Source organism: Hyperolius riggenbachi, chromosome 5 (assembly GCF_040937935.1).
Source record: "Hyperolius riggenbachi isolate aHypRig1 chromosome 5, aHypRig1.pri, whole genome shotgun sequence".
NCBI classification, from domain to species: domain Eukaryota; kingdom Metazoa; phylum Chordata; class Amphibia; order Anura; family Hyperoliidae; genus Hyperolius; species Hyperolius riggenbachi.
Genome location: NC_090650.1, coordinates 262,555,188 through 262,577,285, shown reverse-complemented (window position 1 = coordinate 262,577,285; position 22,098 = coordinate 262,555,188). Strand labels below are relative to the sequence as shown.

Genomic DNA, 22,098 nt, shown 5'->3' with positions numbered 1-22,098 from the left:
CATTTCCCCCTTAACGAATCCGCCGAATCCCCGCGCGCAACCGCCGATCCCCCGCTCGTCCTCTTCCGACCCCTCCGCGCCTCCTCCGCTTGCCCCTTGCATAGATGTGAGCATTGGCTCACCTAACACCTGGCCGGGATTCCCTACCTGCCGCCAGCGCAGAGCCGCAGACCCGCAGACCTCTTGCTTCCTCCTCTGTTCCCTCTAGTAACCGCCCGGCGCTTCAGTGATGACGCGTATGCAAATGCCGATCACTAGAGGGAACAGAGGAGGAAGCAAGAGGTCTGCGGGTCTGCGGCTCTGCGCTGGCGGCAGGTAGGGAATCCCGGCCAGGTGTTAGGTGAGCCAATGCTCACTTCTATGCAAGGGGGAGGCACGGGGGACGGAGGAGGCCGTGGGGGTGAGCGGAGGAGGCACGGGGGGGAGCGACACCTACCTACCTACCACTATACCTACCTACTTACAGGCCCCTATACCTACCTAAAGGCCCCCTATACGTACCTACCTACCGGCCACTATACCTACCTACCTACAGGCCCCTATACCTACCTAAAGGCCCCCTATACGTACCTACCTACCGGCCACTATACCTACCTACCTACAGGCCCCTATACCTACCTAAAGGCCCCCTATACCTACCTACCGGCCACTATACCTACCTACCTACAGGCCCCTATACCTACCTAAAGGCCCCCTATATGTACCTACCTACCTACCGGCCACTATACCTACCTACCTACAGGCCCCTATACCTACTTAAAGGCCCCCTATACGTACCTACCGGCCACTATACCTACCTACCTACAGGCTCCTATACCTACCTAAAGGCCCCCTATACGTACCTACCTACCGGCCACTATACCTACCTACCTACAGGCCCCTATACCTACCTAAAGGCCCCCTATATGTACCTACCTACCTACCTAAAGGCCCCTATACCTACCTACAGGCATCTATACCTACCTACCTACCTAAAGGCCCCCTATACATGCCTACCTACCTAAAGGCCCCTATACCTACCTACCTACATACCTACCTATACTTAAGGCCCTATACCCTGCTACCTATACTGAAGGTCCCTTTAACTACCTACCTACCTACAGGACACTATACCTACCTACCTACCGGCCACTATACCTACCTACCTACCTTCAGGCCACTATACCTACCTAAAGGCCCCCTATACGTACCTACCTACCTAAAGGCCCCTATACCTACCTACCTAAAGGCCCCTATACCTACCTACCTACATACCTACCTATACTTAAGGCCCTATACCCTGCTACCTATACTGAAGGTCCCTTTACCTACCTACCTAAAGGCCCCTATACCTACCTACATACCTACCTATAATTAAGTCCCTATACCCTGCTACCTATACTGAAGGTCCCTTTACCTACCTACCTACCTAAAGGCCCCTATACCTACCACCTACCTATACTTAAGGCCCTATACTCTGCTACCTATACTGAAGGTCCCTTTACCTACCTACCTATACTGAAGGCACATGTACCTTACTACCTATACTGAAGGCCCCTATACCTAGCTACCTACCTATACTAAAGGCACATATACCCTGCTACCTATACTGAAGGCACATATACCCTACTACCTATACTGAAGGCCCCTATACCTAGTTACCTACCAATACTGAAAGCACATGTACTGTGCTACCTATACTGAAGGCCACTATACCTTGCTACTGATACTGAAGGCACATGTACCTTGCTACCGATACTGAAGGCCTCTATACCTTGCTACCTACCTATACTGAAGGCCCATATACCCTGCTACCTACCTATACTGAAGGCCCATATACCCTGCTACCTATACTGAAGGCCCATATACCCTGCTACCTATACTGAAGGCCCATATACCCTGCTACCTATACTGAAGGCCCATATACCCTGCTACCTATACTGAAGGCCCATATACCCTGCTACCTATACTGAAGGCCCATATACCCTGCTACCTATACTGAAGGCCCATATACCCTGCTACCTATACTGAAGGCCCATATACCCTGCTACCTATACTGAAGGCCCATATACCCTGCTACCTATACTGCAGGCCCCTATACCTTGCCACCTATACTGAAAGCTACCAATATTGAAGGCACCCATACCTAGCTAGCTATACTGAAGGCACCTTTACCTCGCTACCTATGCCTGGGTACCTATACTGCGGGCAACTATACCACGGATCGCACAATTCTTATGTGCAGGATTCGTTAGATTCGGGATTCGAAAGGTTCGAGATATTCGAGAACCTTTTCAGATTCGGATTCGGATTCGGATTCGAAAAAATTGTGGATTCGTCCTATCCCTAATATATATATATATATATATATATATATATATATATATATATATATATATATATATATTATTACTACCTGGCCTGAATGTGTACTGACTGTTACCATGTTACTTTAACACTTGTGTGACCGTACTGTGCGTTCTAGGTGATTTGTGAGACAGGGGCGTTATTAGGTTCCTGGGAGATCAGGGGCACCCGTCCGTGGGCACCAAGAGGCATGCTGTGCCGGCCTGGCTTTGTTGGGTGCTGGGCCTGGGGCTTTGCTGGGTGATTTGCTGGGTAATTTGCTGCGGGCTTCACTGGGGTAAGGGCATTTTTGGGCGTTTTGCTGAGCTGCGGGCTTTACTAGGCTTTGGTGAGCTGGGAGCTTTGCTTGGCTGTACGCTTTGCTAGGCTGGGGCCCAGACGCTTTGCTGGGGGCTTTACTTTGCTGAGCTGGGGCCCGGAGGCTTTGCTGGGGGCTTTACTTTGCTGGGCTGGGGCCCCGGGGCTTTGCTGGTCTGAGGGCTTTACTTTGCTGGGTCCCCGGGGCTTTGCTGGTCTGGGGGCTTTACTTTGCTGGGGCCCAGGGGCTTTGCTGATCTGGGGGCTTTGCTTTTCTGGGCTGGGGGCTTTGCTTTGCTAGACTGAGGTGTTTGCTTTGCTGGGGGCTGTGATTTGCTGCGCTGGGGCCCCGGGGCTTTAATTTGCTGGGCTAGGGCCCTGGGGCATTGCTGGGCTAGGGGCCTTGGGCTTTGCTTTGCTGGGACCGGGGGCTTTGCGTTGCTGGGGCTTTGCTAGGCTGGACTTTGCTTTGCTTGTCTGAGGCCCAGGGGCTTTACCTTTACTGGGAACTTTGCTTTGCTGGGCTCGGGGGCTTTGCTTCAGCATAGGTAGCTAGGTATAGATGCCTTCAGGATAGATAGCTAGGTATAGGGGTCCTCATTATAGGTAGGTAGGTATGGGGCTTTCAGTATAGGTAGGTAGGCAGGGGCGTATCTAGAAATCCCGGGCCCCCCTGCAAAAAAAAAAACCCGGGCCCGCTCAGGGACTTTTGGGGAGCAGGAGGAGTCGCAGCATAAGAGAAGAGTGTGGCAGATCGGTGGGGAGGGGGGACATTCCTCCCTGTCCCTCACCTCAGGCTCTCCTCTCAGCGCTCCCCTCCTACAATCAATCATTGGAGGCAGTCGGCAGCAGCAGCGGCAGGACAACACATTACCTCCTTCTCGCCGGAGGTCTTCCATTCTCTAAGAGCAACTTCCTGTTTACACAGGGAGTTGCATGAAGCTCTTAGAGAACAGAAGACCTCCGGTGAGAAGGCGGTAATGTGCTCAGCCTGCCACCGCTGCTGCTGCCACCAATGATTGCAGGGGGGGGAGCGCTGAGAGGAGAGCCCGAGGTGAGGGGGAATGTCCCCCCTCCCCACCGATCTGCCACACTCTCCTCTTATGCTGCAACCCCTCCTGCCCCCCAAAAGTCCCTGAGCGGGCCCTAGGGGGGCCCCCAGGGCCCCCCGCGACGGCAGGGGTTGCATCTCCTATTGTTACGCCAGTGTAGGTAGGTAAGGGGCTTTCAATATAGGTAGGTAGGTATGGGGTCCTCAGTATAGGTAGGTAGGTAGGTAGGTATGGGGCTTTCAGTATAGGTAGGTAGGTATGGGGCTTTCAGTATAGGTAGGTAGGTATGGGGTCCTCAGTATAGGTAGGTAGGTATGGGGTCCTCAGTATAGGTAGGTAGGTATGGGGTCCTCAGTATAGGTAGGTAGTTAGGTATGGGGCTTTCAGTATAGGTAGGTAGGTATGGGATCCTTAGTATAGGTAGGTATGGGGCTTTCAGTATAGGTAGGTAGGTATGGGGCTTTCAGTATAGGTAGGTAGGTATGGGGCTTTCATTATAGGTGGCTGGACTGGGCTGCGCACCCTCCCCCCTCCTGGTCCCCCCAGCTCATCTACAAACAGTGGCAGCTTACCTCTGCCTAGAATCCAGCATGGAGTGGAGACCACAGTCGCAGACCTCTCTCTTCCTCCAGCTGTTTCCCCTAAAGCTCGGTGATCAGCGTCATAAGCAGAAGCCGGTCACTAGGGGAACACAGGAGGAAGAGAGGTTTGCGGCTTTGGTCTCCACTCCACGCTGGATTCCAGGCAGAGGTAAGCTGCCGCTGTTTGTAGATGAGCGGGCGGGGGGACCAGCGGGGGACGGGGAGCGAGAGGGAGTGAAAGGCGGGCGGAGTCGCCGCAATCTGAGGTCTGTGGAGGAGAGAGTGGCTCGCGGGGCACGGGGGCCATACAAGATCCGGGGCACCATGGCAACAGGTTCCCAGTCGGTGCCCAGGATCAAGGGCCCTAGCGACGCCGCTGCTGTGAGATCCCCCCCAAAAAAATTACATTTGTGACAATACCCCTTGGCTGGTCACTGCCTGACCTGCTGTGTTGAACGTGTACTGACTTTAAAAAACACCTGTGTGACCGAATTTTGCGTTCTAGGTGATCTCTGTGTGTCTAAAAAAAAAATTAGATTGTGCCAATACCCCTTGGCTGGTCATTAACTCTAACAAGCATAACAGGCAGTGGCAGGCCAAAGTGTAGAGGTACTAGAGGTTGTGTTGGTGCGTGGTCGTGGCATATGTGATCTTATGCATAAGAAGAAAACAATTCCCAAATGCAGAAGAGATGGTTGACTGACTCACTCAGCATACTGCCTCTTCTGCTGCCAGTGTTCCAGCACTCTCCTCCTCATCCTCCTCTGTTGTGGTCAACTTGCAACACCACCTCCACCACCACAGCAACCCCTCCAAATAAAATCGAATTGCTCAGAAGAGCCATTTCCTCAGGCATTGATGGACAAAAGTGACGTGTAAGCCTTTGCATCGGATGAAGGAAAGGAGGTAGACAAACACTCACAGGACAGTCCCCAGGTGACCACAAGGTGTGATGTCCCCACTGCTGAAGGCTACTGTGAGACACATGATACAATAAAATGATGGCAATGAGATAAAAACAATCATTTGTACAGAAAAATCAAAAGCTTTCTTTTGGTTTTCAATCAGATTTCCCATTCATTTCAATTGGGAGTAGTGGATTTTTCTAATCAATTTTTTACGAACATTGAATTTTTTCTGAGTTTTCAATCATTTTTTTCATAATTTAGAAAAATTTGATACATTAGTCAGATTTTTCAAATGTTCTAATCAATCAGAAAAATAGATTTTAATTCAAGAATTATGCTGGGCATACACGGCTTGATGCCCCCTTATCAATCGAGCCACTGATGGCTTAAATGATAATATCCGACGTGTCGGATCGCTGCGGGGATCGATTCCGCACTCGAGCGGGAATCGATCCGTGCGCACGCGCGGGGATCGATCAGGCGGCTAATCGGCCACCGGATCGACCCGTGTATGCCCAGCATAACAATCTAAAAAAATTGTATGGTGTATGGCCACCTTAACACCCTGCAAATTTTTCATTTGATCATGCAGTCTATTAGACTTTTATCGAATGAAGTGCAAATAAATTCTTTCAATGTTCTCCCCAGATTTTTTCCAGTCTGGAATAAAAAAGTAGCCGGTGGGGCGCAAGCGGAGCAATGCAGGGCTGGCGCAACTCTGCTTACAGCGTTGGGGGGAGAATGAGAAGAAAGGCCGATAACGGATGCGTGCTCCCCAAATTTAGTAGAGTGGAGCCTAGGGAGAACACCGTCTATTTTTAGATTGAATTGACTAAAAGTGATCTATATTCACTGTACAGCTGAAAGAACCTTGATCTGTCAAATCAGACCATTTCCAAGGATTGTAGACCTATCCGATGGATTTTTGAGACTTTTAAATCAATTGCTGTACAATTCGGTTTAGAAGCATCCTTCAATGTGCTTTTCTTCTGGTGGAACTACCTTCAATACATCATCGACCTTACACTGATAGCCATGTGTGCTACTGTAAATCAATTCACTTTCAACTGGCGACATTTTTATCAAACAAACTGAAAGTCAATTGAACTAACACTGTTTGATTGATGTATGGCTAGCTTTTTTTGTTACCATTAAAAAACCTTGAAAAAAACTGATATGCTGTACATGTACATGCACAGTCTGACAGCACAACACGTATGTTAAAGTGATTAAAAAGACTGCAGATTTAGCAAGGCCTGGTTATATACAAAATCCATCCTACAATAACATGAAAAGAACATAGCATCACTACTCTAAAAAAGCCATGCCTTGTGTTATTCTTATGTTGTGAGAACCTTGATGTGCCTCATTATAACTGCATTAAATTCTAATTTTCAATCAGAAGCAATTTACTTCCATTGGATATAAAATGAGCAAAGCTGATTGTGTGGCTGTATACAGCAGGGTTGCACAGTATATCTTCTTAATAGTACCTTATAACACAGCTAACAAAAAAACAGTATGTTCATGAAAAGGAAATTATACTTAAAGAGACTCTGTAACAAATTGTTTATCTTTATTTCTTCTATGCTATAAGTTCCTATGCCTTTTCTAATGTGGTCTGGCTTACTGCAGCTTTTCCTAATTGCACAGTAGCTGTGTTATCTCTGTTATATGATCTAATCTTCTCTCTATAGTCGGCACAGTCAGGCTGAGGCAGTCAGACTGGAATGTGCAGGGCTGCTTGTGATTAGCTAGAAGCTGTACACACCCCCTGCAGGCTCTGTGTGACTAACACACTCTGCTTAGCTGAGCCTATTAGAAGCTGGTTAGTTTGTTTGTAAACACTGCCTAAAACTGGCAATTACAAGCCAGGTTTGCAGCAGAGAATGGCAGAAACAGCACAGAGGGGACCAGGAGCACATAATGAATAGAATGGTATGCTTTTTATTGTAAGAATTTCAGAGTACAGATTCTCTTTAAAGCAGAACTATAGTCAATTAAGAAAGCAGCCTAACATACAGCAAAGTCAAAGCAATAATAGTGTTTAACCACTTCGGTACCAGCCCTGACATTCATAATGAAAGGTTTTAAACATGTTGGGGGCCTATTTATGAATGGGCTATACAGGTAGTCCCCGACTTCCAAACACCAAACATTGGGAGGTCTGGAGGTCCTGCAGGGAAGGTAAACTGCAGCCAAGGCAATATAATCACCGCAGGCTCTCAATGGAGCTCAAACCCTTTACAGGAGAGCTGTTGCCAGTGCACTCCTCCAGGCAGTTACACCACCTCTGCCCCACACTGTGTATAGACTGTATAACAGAAGGAGGCACACCAATGGCTCAAACTTGCATTCAGTTTAATGCAAATCAGCACACTACAGATCCCTCCACTGCCGCTCTCCATCCTGGGGATCCCTTCGCTGCCCAAACATCATGGGGAGGTACCGCAGGTCATGGTGATCGGCGTTCGCCATGCGCCGGCCAGAAGTGAAGAGAGGAAGATTATATCGAGGTCAAGGGTCAAGCAAGTCGCCGGGACACCGGCATAAATAATGCACGAACGGCGGCAGAAGGAGGGGGCAGGAGGAGGTCATAGTATGTACTTTTAACCCCCCACACACTGGAGCTTTTTGTTTTTTCAGCTGTGGTATCCTTTAAAGCGGACCTAAACCCATGATTTCCTCTCTGCTCTAAAAGATAAGCAACAGCATAATAACCCTTACAGAAAAATATGTCTTTGTTATAGCCCACAGAACTGCTCAGAGATGCTGCAGTGTAGTTACTTCCTGGTTACATGAAAGCACATACAGTTTTAATCTTCTGTGTTTACTTATAGCCTTGGCACAGATCAGACAGAGCTGACAGCTCAAATTACAGTGGCTCATTACTAGGAGATAAGAGAGAACTAGACAGGCTGTTATCTCTACATACAAACAGGGTGGGTTTCTCTGTGTTTTTCCTTCTCTCTTGTGGAAGAGTTTAGGTCCTCTTTAACCTATTTTGGTTCCTGGACGTAGTTTCTACGTCCAGGAACCATGCGCGCTACCGCGTGCGCCCCCGCGGCCGATCGTGCCCGTGCACGCGCACTCCTGGCCGCGGATTCGGTAGCCAAGGAATCAATGTATCGGGCTATGGAGCCCGATCACTGTTTCCTCTCCCCCGCTGAAAAAGCGACAGCTTCTCTTGGAAGCTGAGCTTTTTCTGGCCGTCTCCTTCCCGATGCGTCACTCTAAGCGCGTGCTACGCTTAGAGTGACGGCATGTAAACAAACTCATGGCCGCCATCTTGTGGCCAAAAAGTAATACTACACCTGAAAAAAAAAAAACAAGAATTAACACACATTTACATTATAAATCTATTGTTTACCTCCCACCCTCCCAAAAGTACCCAAATAAAATGTTTAGTATAAAAAAAAAAAACATTACAATAAAAAAAAAACAAACATGTAAATATTTACCTAAGGGTCTAAACTTTTTAAATATCAATGTAAAGATGAAATATTTCTATATTTTTTTTATTTTAAACTTGTAAATAGTGATAGAAGCAAAATGGAAAAAATGCACCTTTATTTCCAAATAAAATATTGTCGCCATACATTGTGATAGGGACATAATTTTAACGGTGTAATAACCGGGACATATGGACAAATACAATACGCGAGTTTTAATTATGGAGGCATGTATTATTTTAAAACTATAATGGCTGAAAACTGAGAAATAATGAATTTTTCCATTTTTTTCTTATTCTTCCTGTTAAAATGCATTTACAGTAAAGTGGCTCTTAGCAAAATGTACCCCCCAAAGAAAGCCTAATTGGTGGCGGAAAAAACAAGATATAGATCAGTGCATTGTGATAAGTAGTGATAAAGTTATAGGCTAATGAATGGGAGGTGAACATTTCTCACGTGAAAACGACGGAACCTGAATGGGTTAAGGTTGATTTTACATTTATTTCCTTATATATAGTATTCATTTGCTGACTGGGTGTTTTGTATGTGGAGAAAAGTTAGAAAATCTGACGAAATGCTTAATGTATCAATTTCATTATATCAATCATTTCTGACTTTCTCCCATTAGACAAAAACAAGTTAGTAGCTATTCTGATTTAAATGGATCCTGCCACAATTCAACATATTAGCACACTTGATTCAAGAACATTGGAAATAGTAGGCACAAACAGCATTTGGCCCACAAAGTGGCCCAACAGGCTGCCTGTCACTTAGGCCTGAACGATTTTAGGAAAAAATTTTATTGATCGATTTCTGTCCGAAATCACAATTTCGATTCACGATTTCCTTCAAATCAAGCTTTGTTCCCCCTCTATGCTTGTTTGTTCCCCTGCCTCTCTTTGTGCACCTTCTGTGTCTCCTTTGTGTCTCTATATTTGCCCCCTTTGTTTGTGTATAATCTGTGTCTCTCTCTGTACCCACTCTGGGTCTCTCTCTGTGCCTCCCCTGTCCCCCAAGCTGTGGCAGCACTGGATATACGATGCCCGTCTATCCACTTCTCCTGCAGGATCTAATGCATGGCACACTTCCTGTATGTCTTGTGACATACAGGAACCAGGAAGTATTCCGTGCACAAGAGCCGGCACATGGCGATAGAGACCGGACAGTGTTGGGTTCGAGCAGAAGGTATGTCCAACACTGCCGATGCTGCAGGCCGCACTCGCCCGGACTTGGGGGAAGTATGAAGCTGCTTCTTCAAACTTCCCCTATGAGGAAATTACGTCATCGCGATACTCATCGCTTTGATGATTCCGAAATCGTGATCTTGGTGATCGCGATTTTGGTTTAAATTCGATTTATCTTTCAGCCCTACTGTCACTTAACAGGAAACTTGACAGGCAGCCTATTGGGCCAATCAAAGTGCGGGGATAATGTCTTTTAAAGTGATTGAACCCACAGGGGCTCAGGGCAGGACGAGTGGAGCTCTCATCATTGCCAATTAGTAGGCATACGTTTGTAGTGCTCACTATGCTACTTTGATACGGCACGCTAACTCTGATAAGGCATGTTAACGCTGATAACTTTAAGGCATGTTGACTCTGATAAGGCACGCTATGTGTTATAATGAAGCAACCCCTATGACTGTATTTTTATGTATACCCATGTCTGTACATTTTTGTCCCTTTTTGTTTTTTACTCTGTTCTGTGCCATGGAGGATGATACAAATCAATTAAAGTAATAAACAACATACTTAGGCCTCCTTTCCACAGACTGTTGATAGGCAGTGAAATGCCTTTCAAACTCTCACAACGGCTCACTGCTGCCTGGTAACTGCTCAATTCAGCCTGACAACTGCTTGCTCAGCACACAGCACAACAGTCCGTGGAAACGAGGCCTTATGGTGAGCTGGTATGTGTCATATACAACCAAGTGCCGATCAAGAGTGAGACACTGTGTGCAGGAAGTAACCTTATGATCCACGTTTTGATTGATTTTATTGTGATAGTTTGTATGATATATGGGATGCATTGTAATATCTCATACGGTAAATAAAGAATTGTTCACTTTTTTTGTACCAATTGTGGCTTGTGCCTACTTAACCTAGTATCGCAGTGTGATTGAAGAACTATCGCATTACAACATCATGTCTAAAGTGTGAAAGGGGCTAAAGAGTTCTTTTACAACGTTGTGTTGCACAAAATCGTTGCATTGCAGCGTAAAAGTAATGATAATCCTATGGGGCTATCATACTGATCGTGGTGTGGAGCGGTGGGCTATGTCGGGATACCCTTGAATAGGCATGAGCTCCGAATGGATTCCGAATTGATTTTGACTTGAAATAATTTGGAATCCAAATGCTAATTACTGCACTTGAGCGGGCGGGTAAGGGAGGGTTAACTTAGCCAAGCTTTCGTCTTCTTTAATCCGCATCTAATTGCGTCCCACGTCTCGTTCCAAGTTGCATCACGTGACTACTATGCTTCCTCCTTCCAGGTTGAATGAGGAAGCGTGGAGGTCACATGACACGACTTGAAACGCAACGTGGGACGCAATTAGACGCGGATTAAAGAAGACGGAAGCCTGGCTAAGTTAACCCTCCCTCACCCGCCTGCTCAGGTGCAGTAATTAGCATTTGGATTCCAAATGATTTTGAGTTGAAATCAATTCGGAATCCATTCGGAGCTCATCACTGCCCTTGAATTATACGCAGTTACACTGCAAAGTGAGACGCAATTTCATTGTACCGTATGTCTCACTGTATGGTCGCACCGCACCATTACGTATGAACTTTTGGGAACAATCGTGCCACAATGTCATGTTTAAAGTGTAAAAGGGGCCTAAAAATTCCTTTCCTCCCTAATAAAGATTCCCATTGGTCAGAAGGACCCCGGTGACAGATTCAAATGCGATTTACGCCAGGGCTCCAATCTCTGTTATAGCAGCTTAGCAAAAGCCCCAGCAAAAACATTTTTTTTCCCCAATTTACTGATTTGTATTCCTATTGGTCTATGCAATGACCAATGGTATGTCTTAGCTAGAAATAATCTCTTCAATCTATAGAGCTGCAATTTTGCTCTTTTAAGCAAATACAACAGTATTTAATTCATAAACTTTGGTAGAGAGAAAGCTCAGCAGGTCAACCAGGCGATCCACATTGCATATTGTGCTTCCACATCCCTCTCACTACTGTGCCACATTAAATGGCATTCGATCTGCAAAACAGCCAGAAAAGGAACATCTAGAAACAAAATCAGAATACTTTCCACATTTCTGTTGGACTTCAGATTAAAATTTCCTTTACAAAAATAAAATCAGCGTCACATGTGTTTGCAAGTCACCCAACTTCCTCCCTCTCTCAACCCCATATCTCTCATTAGTGTTCTCATCACAGAGGTCAGAAACCCTCCCAGTGATGTGTATGTGGAAAGTCAGGTCTCATCTCAATCTCATTTCAGACGCAGCACTTCCACACGACGCTCTCCGTCATACACTCTCCCATCCACTCCACTCCTAGCTGAGGTAACACGTCTCCACGACGTGACGTCACAACCCGGAAGCAGCCGCTGTCACCAACACAAGCAGCTGACGATCGGTTCCCCTGAAGCCTATATGCCTGGCAGCCCTGCGGTGCTGGAGTCCAGCTATGTGCTCTCCGGGCGGCTGCAGCTGAGGCCAGCGGGGATACGTGGCTGCGGGCGGGTGGGGAGAAGGAGGGATGTACCTGAGGAGGATTCAGCCAGCTCATCGCCTCCCCTGATCTGTGTATGTCTCACCTTGCCTGTGTGCTTCTATTGCTTGTTCAGGCAGGGCCTTACAGTATCTGCTAACTGCTTATGTCAATGCGCTGTCACCCTCTGCCTCTGTCATACTAGGCTATTAAAGTCATTTGCAATCCTTTAAACTCAAAAAGTCAGAGTCTAAGCACAGATATTTCTTAGCCCTGTGTAGACAATACCAGTTCAGGGCCCCCTTTGCCAACTACTTCCTGCCTCACTCTCAGGCTCAATTTGCAGTGGGAGCTGCGTTGTGTTCCTTGTTAAAACAGAAGTGCAACAGAGGGGAAAAGTCGCATGAATCGTTTTGTGTCTGTTGAGTCGCATAGTCAATGAAAAGTATACTTGACTATCACTGTTAATGCCTGCGATATGCTGTAACTTTCTGCATGCTCCGTGCTGGAATACTAGAGTCCAACACGCATGTCATTTCGGGGAACGATCATTTCAAACGACTATAGTCGCATGTGTGTACGCACCTTTAGTTGGAGTCATCTAAGGCTGGATTCACAGTGGTGCGTTAAAATGTGTGTGAACTGCAATGGAGACTTGACTTAGATATTAATTCAGTGCTTGCAGGCAGTGAGTTAGAATAGTGCAATCTGTTACATTGCTGTACTGTGAGCAGCCCCATAGAACTTTATTGGCAGTTAGTTGACATGCAGAATTATTCTGCAACGCAGCGGATGCTTTGTGAACTAGCCGTAACTGTTTTGCTGCCAAGGTTTGTACTATATCTTATGCCTGGTAACCAGCTGATCCTTTGCAGTGCATGCCTGTGACTGACTGCTATTTTCTGTGTATGGATGCTGACAGTTGAATTTCTGTGTCTGAGTGGAGGAGGCCATTTTCTGACTGAAACATGGAGTACAAGTTTCATGCTAAGTGTGCTTTGAAGGAGGTGAAGGTGTACTTGCTACACAACCCTCCTATTCAAGTAAAATATAGAATACTGGTAAGGTGCCTGTCAGACTTTATCTCCAGGTTGTAATGGAAATCTCCAGCCACTCCCGTTAAGCAGTGTGGGTGGAAGTGAATGTACTTGAGTATAATGCTGGGAATACATGTTTCGTTTCTGCCGTGCGTTTCTCCTCTCAATCGTTTTTGCCGCTCGATTCTGCAGTCAATTCTCTTATCTTCCGCTCGTTTTTCTTATCTTTTTCCATTCACTTTTATCAGAAATCGAGAGGCGAGAGGATTGAAAGGGAGATTAAACATGTTGGAAATTCATCTATCGAACCATCTAATCACCTCAAAAATGAACCGTGTATTTCCAGCATTACATGCATGCCCGTCAGATGCGAGGCAGCTAATTTCAGCACCAACACTGCGCCCATCATCTCGCTGCGTGACTACTTTTTTTTTCGGCAAGGCGCCACACAAATTAGTCAATCCGCCACCAGCAATAGCCGGTGGCCGATTTCCGTGCCCCCCCCCCCCCAACTTGCTGCAACTCGGAGGGGGAATAGTATTTGACATGGGCCGAGAGTTTCAGCAGGAGCAGGGTGAGCCATCGGTCGGCTTTACTATGCCTTGAAATTACCTCAGGGCACTTCAAATGAACTCCCGTCAGACAGCTGTCACTGAATTCACATGCTTGAAGACAGGATCTCCCAGTGGTTGCATATTACACATCCTTTTTGCATCAACCTTTTGAATCCATTGTGTTCATGATCTACAGATTCCAATAGGAGTCTATTTAGTCTAGTCTATTATTATAGTCTCGAGGCCATTCGGAGGCGGCCTGGTGATGCGCTGATCCACCTTTTGCGCAATTTTAATTTTCGAATTTATTTGATTAGCCGCACCCAGGCTATGTATATACATAGGTTAGGATTTAGTTAGTGTTAGGTCCCCTCCCATGGAGGATTGACTTCTTCGCAGTGGGAGGGACGAGTACTTAATAGGTTGCATGCAAGCTGTTACAGGAAACCAACATCCTCCTCCAGTGGTAGACAGATCATGTGTATGCAAACCAAGAAGAAAAGTAGTTCCCTAAAAACCGCACCACTCAAAAAAATAATGGATAATCAACAACCTTTATTCAGTATACAAAATTAAAAACACACTAAAAACAGTAGATCATGAGGCACATAATGAAAATAATAATAAGCTATATAAGTTATGTAGCCACAATGCCTGCAAAGAAACCCCTAAATGAATACAGGAAAATGAACTAATTCAATGCATATGTCTATATATAACAAGATTACAGGGACCCCCTGACAAGCTGTCAGCAAATAATGTGCAAAATCGTGCAAAGAGTGAATGAATAGATAAAGTGCATAGTGCAAAATGAGGATGAGAACGTTTCACCCATTAACATAAAGTTGAGTAAGACAGTAGTACACGTGAAACATAGTAAATGAAACTAGTAAAGTGCTAGGTAGTGTAAAGGCAAGATAGGGCTAATGGCTTACCAGGAAGGAGGAATGGCAGGCAGGGGAATGAGGTGCCTCACGGACGCCGTCGCGATTCGCTGCCTGAATGCGCAGCTTCGAATAAAGGTTGTTGATTATCCATTATTTATTTGAGTGGTGCGGTTTTTAGGGAACTACTTTTCTTCTTGGTTTGCATAGCTATTTTTGGTTCCTTTCTGCACGCTCTGGCATTTACCCATATTTATGGTGGAGTGGATGGTGCTTGCCCGACTTGTGTGTTTACGTAAGATCATGTGTATGCTCGGTGTGTATTCGACCCCACAAGTGGGGCTTGCACTCTTTTGCAGGTAGGCACTAGTCTGTTTTTAAGTAGCGCTGTTCATTTCCTTGCCATATATTATTATAGTCTATTGTACAAAAGGTCCACCCAGAATCAACAAAGTGCAGTAGGTATATCATTAACATCCAGTGACAGCCGTTTAAGGCATGTACGTTACATATCCTCTGTATAGATGCTACCTAATGCAAGTGGATAGGTTTTTAATTAACCAGTTAAGGACCCTCCATAGTTAAAACTATGCCGCACTTGTGGCTGCCTAAGCCTGATGCTACATTGTTTTAACACTGCCCGATCCTGTGCACCGGTCACAATAGTGCATCCCCGCTGGCACAGATCTCTGCCATCTAAAGACGACTGAGTTCAGTACCTCGGTTAGGAGCCAATCACAGTGATCAGGAAGTGAAAAAAGAAAGAAAAAAAAAAAAGGCTTTGGTCCTTAACCATTTGAGTACCAGCAGTCTCTGACCCCTTAAGGACCAGAGACCACTGTGACGTCGGGGCTAACCGACGTCACGCCGCACACACCCATCACTCTGCTGTTCACACCACTCACCCATTGCTGCAGGCCACTTGCTCTGCCGTGGCTATGACAGCAGAGCTCCATGAGCTGGTCAGAAGCCGATTTCGTTGGCTTCTAACCCTGTGATCACTGTGGGCCAATGTGATTGGCTCGCGCATAGTCCGCAGCAACAGAAGAGCAAGAACTTGACAAATTACAGCGGAATTCAATACTGGTGCATCACCAAGCATATCCCAACGTACAACAAAACTGACCTTGCAAAGGATGGGCTCTAGAAGCAGGAGACCATCAAGAGTGCTTTTGGTATCATAGGAAAACACGCCTGTTGATCGGCCTTTGCCACCATGTTCGATCGTTCTCAAATTGTTTTGAGGATCATCGATCAGAGTTTAGCCTTCTTCCATGGCCAGCTCAGTCCCCTGACCTTAATCTTATTGAGCATTTGTGGTACAAAGTTGAAAGATCACTTCAAAGCTTTGAAACGCCACCATCCAATCTGACCCAACTTAGAGCTGCCATTCTATCAACATGGGCCAACATTTTTCAGCAGGGGATCGGCATCTTGTTGAGTCCATGCCAAGAAGAATATCGTCTGTGATTAGAGCTAAAGGGTAGACAAACTTGTTATTAGATGGTCTATTATTTTTTAGTCACTCAGTGTATTGTTTAAGTCTAATTTCCCTTTCAGCTATCATCACATCATAGTAAGTTCAAACAATTCTTATGATGGCTGTCAAGTTTAGATTAAAATCTGTTTATTAAAGCCCAGTACCAGGATGGAAACTGGTTTTAATTTTAGAGCAGTGTATAAAGGGATGGCAAAGTTTTTTTGGGGGTCATGCCTTATTGTCCCCCATTGGAGGAATGTTGTTGTCATTATGCCCAGTCTCTGGGATCTCCATGGAACTTTATGGCTTTGATATGAAAACTGTTAGTCCTATGGACAGGAAATCTGAGACATCAGTAAGAATTAGAAATCACTTATAACTCTTCCCCTCTGCAAAATAAAAGATGATGATACGAGAGGTTTCCTTATCATGTTAAACCTGGAAAAGGTCTTGAAGTCAAATGGATAGAATTATATTATAATACATATTATTATTATTATTATTATTATTATACTTGTTCCTGTTCAGTGATGCAGAATATGTTAGCAGATGAGGATTAGCACTTCAGCCAGGCAAGAAGCATTTTCAAAAGGAAATGAGCCAGTTGAACTGCAGTTTGATCAGTTGTGTATAGGTTGCGTACAGGATAAAGGTAAATTCCACTTTCAGTCTAAAATTTGCATAAATATAGAATCAGAACTGCACAAGTCTTTGCATTTTATTGAAAATTATTTTTTTATTTTGATCTGCAGTCAGCCAAGAACTTTTAGAAGGATAATATAAAATCCACCAGTCATCTATTGCTTTAGCATATCTGATCAGAATCCTTTTGATTCTAAGTAGTTTATAGATTTAAAGTCTCATGGGGAACGTTGCAAAATCTGTGTGAGTGATGGAAGATCGATGGACCGTGGTGTTGTTCTACATCGAGCAGTAAGGCGCTAACAGTCCAATTCAAGCGTGGAAGATTTCTGCTGTCATCTATTGAGACTAAGCATGCCGTTTAGGGAAGGAATTGATCAATCTACAATTGAATTCCTATTTACTAGGGTAAAGCCTGGTACAACCATCCAATTCTACTTGGCCAGTTGTACCACTTCCATGTAGTATGAGGATTTACCTACACAATCTGTTCATAGTATTCAGTTTGTTGGCCCTCATATTACATGAAGTTGGTAAAATTGGTCAGTGATTGGCCAATCAAACTGGATGGGTGTATGCACCTTTAAATGTGGACCTGAACTCAGAACTTTCTCTCTGCTCTAAAAGATCCGCAGCAGCATAAGAACCCTTTAAAGAAAAACTTTTCTTTGTTACAACTGATACAAATACTGCAATAAATCCGCAGTGTTTCTACTTCCTGCTTTCATGGAAGCAGACATATTGTTAACATCCTGTGCTTTCAAATTACCTTATCTGCCGTGGCAGTCAGCTGACACGGGAGAAATCAGATTAGAACTTGTGATTAGACATAGATGAGGGGGGGATTATACAGGCTAAATTCTCTAAATACGTACAGAGTGCATGTTTCTGTTTTCCTTCTGTCTTAATACAATACAATACAATAATACAATACAATAACATTTGTAAAGCGCTTTTCTCCCATAGGACTCAAAGCGCATAGTTGTGTCTCAGATTAATACAGGGTTGCAGGCTGGGTTGTGTTACAGAGGAGATAGTCAGATGTTCATGAATGCCAGACTAAAGAGGTAGGTTTTCAGTTTAGACTTAAATGCTTCCAGGGATGGAGCTGTCCTGATTGGGTGTGGCAGGGAGTTCCAAAGTGTTGGGGCAGCATGACAAAAGGCTCTGTCTCCAAAGGTTTTGAGGTGGACTCTGGGGGCGACCATGGTGTTGCGTCCTTTTGATCTAAGATTGTGGGGGGTGTGATGCAGTTGCAACAAGTCCTTTAGGTATCCAGGGCCCAGATTGTGCAAGGATTTGAATGTCAGTAAGCCAATCTTAAACAGAATTCTCCATTTTATCGGTAGCCAGTGGAGTGAGCTCAGGGTTGGTGTTCTGTGGCAATGGCGGGGTTGGCTCGTTAACAGCCTTGCGGCGGCATTCTGTAATAATTGCAGGCGGCGTAAGTCTTTCTTATGCAGGCCTGTGTAGAGGGCGTTGCAGTAGTCTAGCCTTGATGTGACGAAGGCATGGACTAGGGTTGGAAGATCCTCTGAAGGAATTAGGTGTTTAATCTTTGCAATATTCCTTAGATGAAAGAAGGAATGTTTCACAACAGCTGAGATTTGATTCCTGAAGCTTAATTTCCTATCAATCAGTACTCCCAGGCTGCGCACACAGTTTTTCAGGTCTGAGCTCCCTATCCTTAGCGGTGTTGGTTGAGACTGGGGCTGCTTTGCTGTTGAGCCCTGGCCCTCGATAACAAGTACCTCAGTTTTGTCAGCATTAAGTTTTAGCCAATTCATATTCATCCACTCCTGAAACTCAGCTAAGCATGAGTTTATTTGTGGAGTAGGGTCTGTGATGCCAGGTTTGAATGACAAATATAGCTGGGTGTCATCAGCATAGCAATGATATGTCAGGCCATGTTTTTGTATGATTTCTCCAAGTGGCAGCATGTATATGGTGAAAAGTAAAGGGGATAATATTGCGCCCTGAGGTACACCGTATTTTAGTGGTACAGGGTTGGAGAGGAAGGGCCCTAAGGCTACCCTTTGTGTTCTGCCAGCCAGGAAGGAGTTGAACCACTGGAGAACAATGCCATCTATGCCACAGTACTCTTGTAGCCTGTTGAGCAAGATTCCATGATCGACTGTGTCAAAAGCCGCTGAGAGGTCGAGCAAAATCGGGATGGAACATTGACCCTTGTCTCTTGCAATGTGCAGATCATTGCAAATCTGGGTGAGGGCTGTTTCACAGCTGTGATATTTCCTGAAGCCAGATTGAAGAGGGTCAAGGATGTTGTTTCTGGAGAGTCTTGTGCAAGAGTTCAGGTTCACTTTAAGATGGAGTATGCTAGACCTTGGTGATCGGTCACTGAGGTTCCTGACTCCTGAAACAGATAAAACAGGAGCGACTATGCCTATATAATGACAAAACCTGTTGATTTGTTTGTGAAAGCCATGCATTCCAAGCATAGCGCATAGGTTTTTGACCATTACCCCAAGTCTGTTGTAATGCATACTTTGTCTGGAGAATCCCTTTAAATCTATGTACAACTGGTCTTTGTGCATATGTGTATCCATTGATTTGCAGATCACAGTGCATATAATGTACTTTAACCTCTGCAGAAACTTTCTTTTTTTTTTTTTTTTTTTCTTGTGTATTTTCATATTCATTTTTTTTTAATCTTTTTATTTCAGTTATGAAGAAGCAGACAAACTGCCGGAAGACCTTGAAGACTTCCAACCGAAGATCATGGATCTGAAATTTAATAATTCAAGGAAATACATCTCCATCAGTGTCCCATCAAAAACAGATACAATGTCACCTCACATCAAGTCTGTTGATGACATCCGGGTGCTTGGCATTAATCTCAGCCAGTACCAGAAACCTGTGCAATTTTTCATTTGCATTACTGGAGTTTTTATTTTTTATTTAATATATGGGTATTTACAGGTAATCTTCATACAACACGCATTTTGTTCCTGTACTGACTTGTCTTTATGCTGTCTCTGAAAACAATCCTATCACTAGAATGAGAATATGCAGATATGGCGTTTTCCTTTCTAACTTTCCTGAGTTTTCTTAATTTCAATATTTTCCAGCTCCTGAAAAAAATTGTCTAGAATGCAGTTATGTACTTATAGTCAGACGTTATAGGAAGACCTCAAGGTACTTTGCGGCTTTGATTTTGAAATATGTGTGTTAAACTGCAGTTTTGGGAGGCATTCAAGCAAAAAGTTGTTGGTAGATTAGGCACCGGACACTGAAGCCAAAATGGATAATGAAAAATAAATATTCGGGATACTCACTGAGATGCAAATAATTCCAAGTTGATGCACAATTATGCTAAGTTTTAAGTAGATTTATGTAGCTTGAAAATGGACCATTTGAAGCCAAGGTGGGATTTGATTGGTCTATTTTCAAACTGCATATATTTGCATAATTCTGCATTACCTTTGAATTCTCTGCATCTAATTGATTATCCCTTGTGAATATCAGGCATAGATATGTAAGGGAGAGAATGGTTTTCTGAGAGGTTACGTTTAGTGGTCAGGAGAACTGTAGGTGACAGGAAAGGTATTGCCAATAAAGTAATCCTGAAGCAACTAAAAATACTAGGGTTAGATACTCGCCTATGTAGAAGGAAGGCTCTGGATTCCATAGAACCTACCAGGTCCTCTCTCCATGTCCTTGGTCTACCGTTGTCCCTAGTTGAAATGACACGCCATCAGGGCTCCCCAGAAGGCTTTGGAAGCACTTGCGTCCCTAAGGGCTTCCTGATGGCTGGCACATCCATACTGCGCATGTGCGAGCACGGACTCTTGCATGTGTACTATACAGATCCTCTCATCTTCAGAAGTACTTGGGGATGTGAGTACTTCCGAGCTTGCACCAGGACTCCTGAAGCTGTATTCTACTTACAGGTGAAATAACTTCAATGGGGAGACAGCTGTGGAACAAGAGCAAGGAGAGTGGACTGGGAAGGCTCTATGGGATCTAGGTGAGTATCTAACTTTTTGTTTGTTTGTTTTTTTGTTTTTTTTAATTCACTTCAGGGTTTGCTTTTAGGCATGAGGTTGAAGTTTGGTGTTAAGAAAGGAATTTACATTAGTATAGTAATTTAGGCATGAGGAGAGGTTAAGATTATTCATTAGGTGGTGGGATCAGCTACTTTTAGCTAAAGTACAAGGGATATATGCCACTCTGAACTTAAACAGCATCATGTAACAGAGATGGGAAACTATCATCATTTGTGTAGCCAAAACCCAGTCCTGTGCTGCATAATTTTGGCCCTAATATCTTGTACTTACAGTGGAGGAAATAATTATTTGACCCCTCACTGATTTTGTAAGTTTGTCCAATGACAAAGAAATGAAGTCTCAGAACAGTATCATTTCAATGGTAGGTTTATTTTAACAGTGGCAGATAGCACATCAAAAGGAAAATCGAAAAAATAACCTTAAATAAAAGATAGCAACTGATTTGCATTTCATTGAGTGAAATAAGTTTTTGAACCCTCTAACAATAAAAGACTTAATACTTAGTGGAAAAACCCTTGTTTGCAAGCACAGAGGTCAAACGTTTCTTGTAATTGATGACCAAGTTTGCACACATTTTAGGAGGAATGTTGGTCCACTCCTCTTTGCAGATCATCTCTAAATCCCTAAGGTTTCGAGGCTGTCTCTGTGCAACTCTGAGCTTGAGCTCCCTCCATAGGTTTTCTATTGGATTAAGGTCCGGAGACTGACTAGGCCACTCCATGACCTTAATGTGCTTCTTCTTGAGCCACTCCTTTGTTGCCTTTGCTTTATGTTTTGGGTCATTGTCGTGCTGGAACACCCATCCACGACCCATTTTCAGTTTCCTGGCAGAGGGAAGGAGGTTGTCGTTCAGGATTTCACGATACATGGCTCCGTCCATTTTCCCGTTAATGCGATTAAGTTGTCCTGTGCCCTTAGCAGGAAAACACCCCCAAAGCAAAATTTTTCCACCCCCATGCTTGACGGTGGGGACGGTGTTTTGGGGGTCATAGGCAGCATTTTTCTTCCTTCAAACACAGCGAGTTGAGTTAATGCCAAAGAGCTCTATTTTGGTCTCATCAGACCACATCACCTTCTCCCAGTCACTCACAGAATCATTCAGGTGTTCATTGGCAAACTTCAGACGGGCCTGCACATGTGCCTTCTTGAGCAGGGGGACCTTGCGAGCC

General features: G+C 44.7%; 1 protein-coding gene across 2 annotated transcripts in view; it reads left to right on the top strand.

Moving 5' to 3' along the window:
- The window catches only part of LOC137518694 (adenosine 3'-phospho 5'-phosphosulfate transporter 2), a 70,949-nt gene that overhangs the window by 4,060 nt on the left and 44,791 nt on the right, over window positions 1-22,098 (top strand). The window contains exons 1-2 of one of the 2 annotated variants that reach the window (XM_068236867.1): window positions 12,201-12,399; window positions 19,586-19,841. In XM_068236867.1, coding sequence (XP_068092968.1) covers window positions 19,641-19,841 — 201 coding nt within the window. In that variant the 5' untranslated portion in view covers window positions 12,201-12,399; window positions 19,586-19,640. Of the gene's footprint in view, window positions 1-12,200; window positions 12,400-19,585; window positions 19,842-22,098 lie in introns of those variants that run through there. The other variant, XM_068236866.1, reaches the window with a different exon arrangement.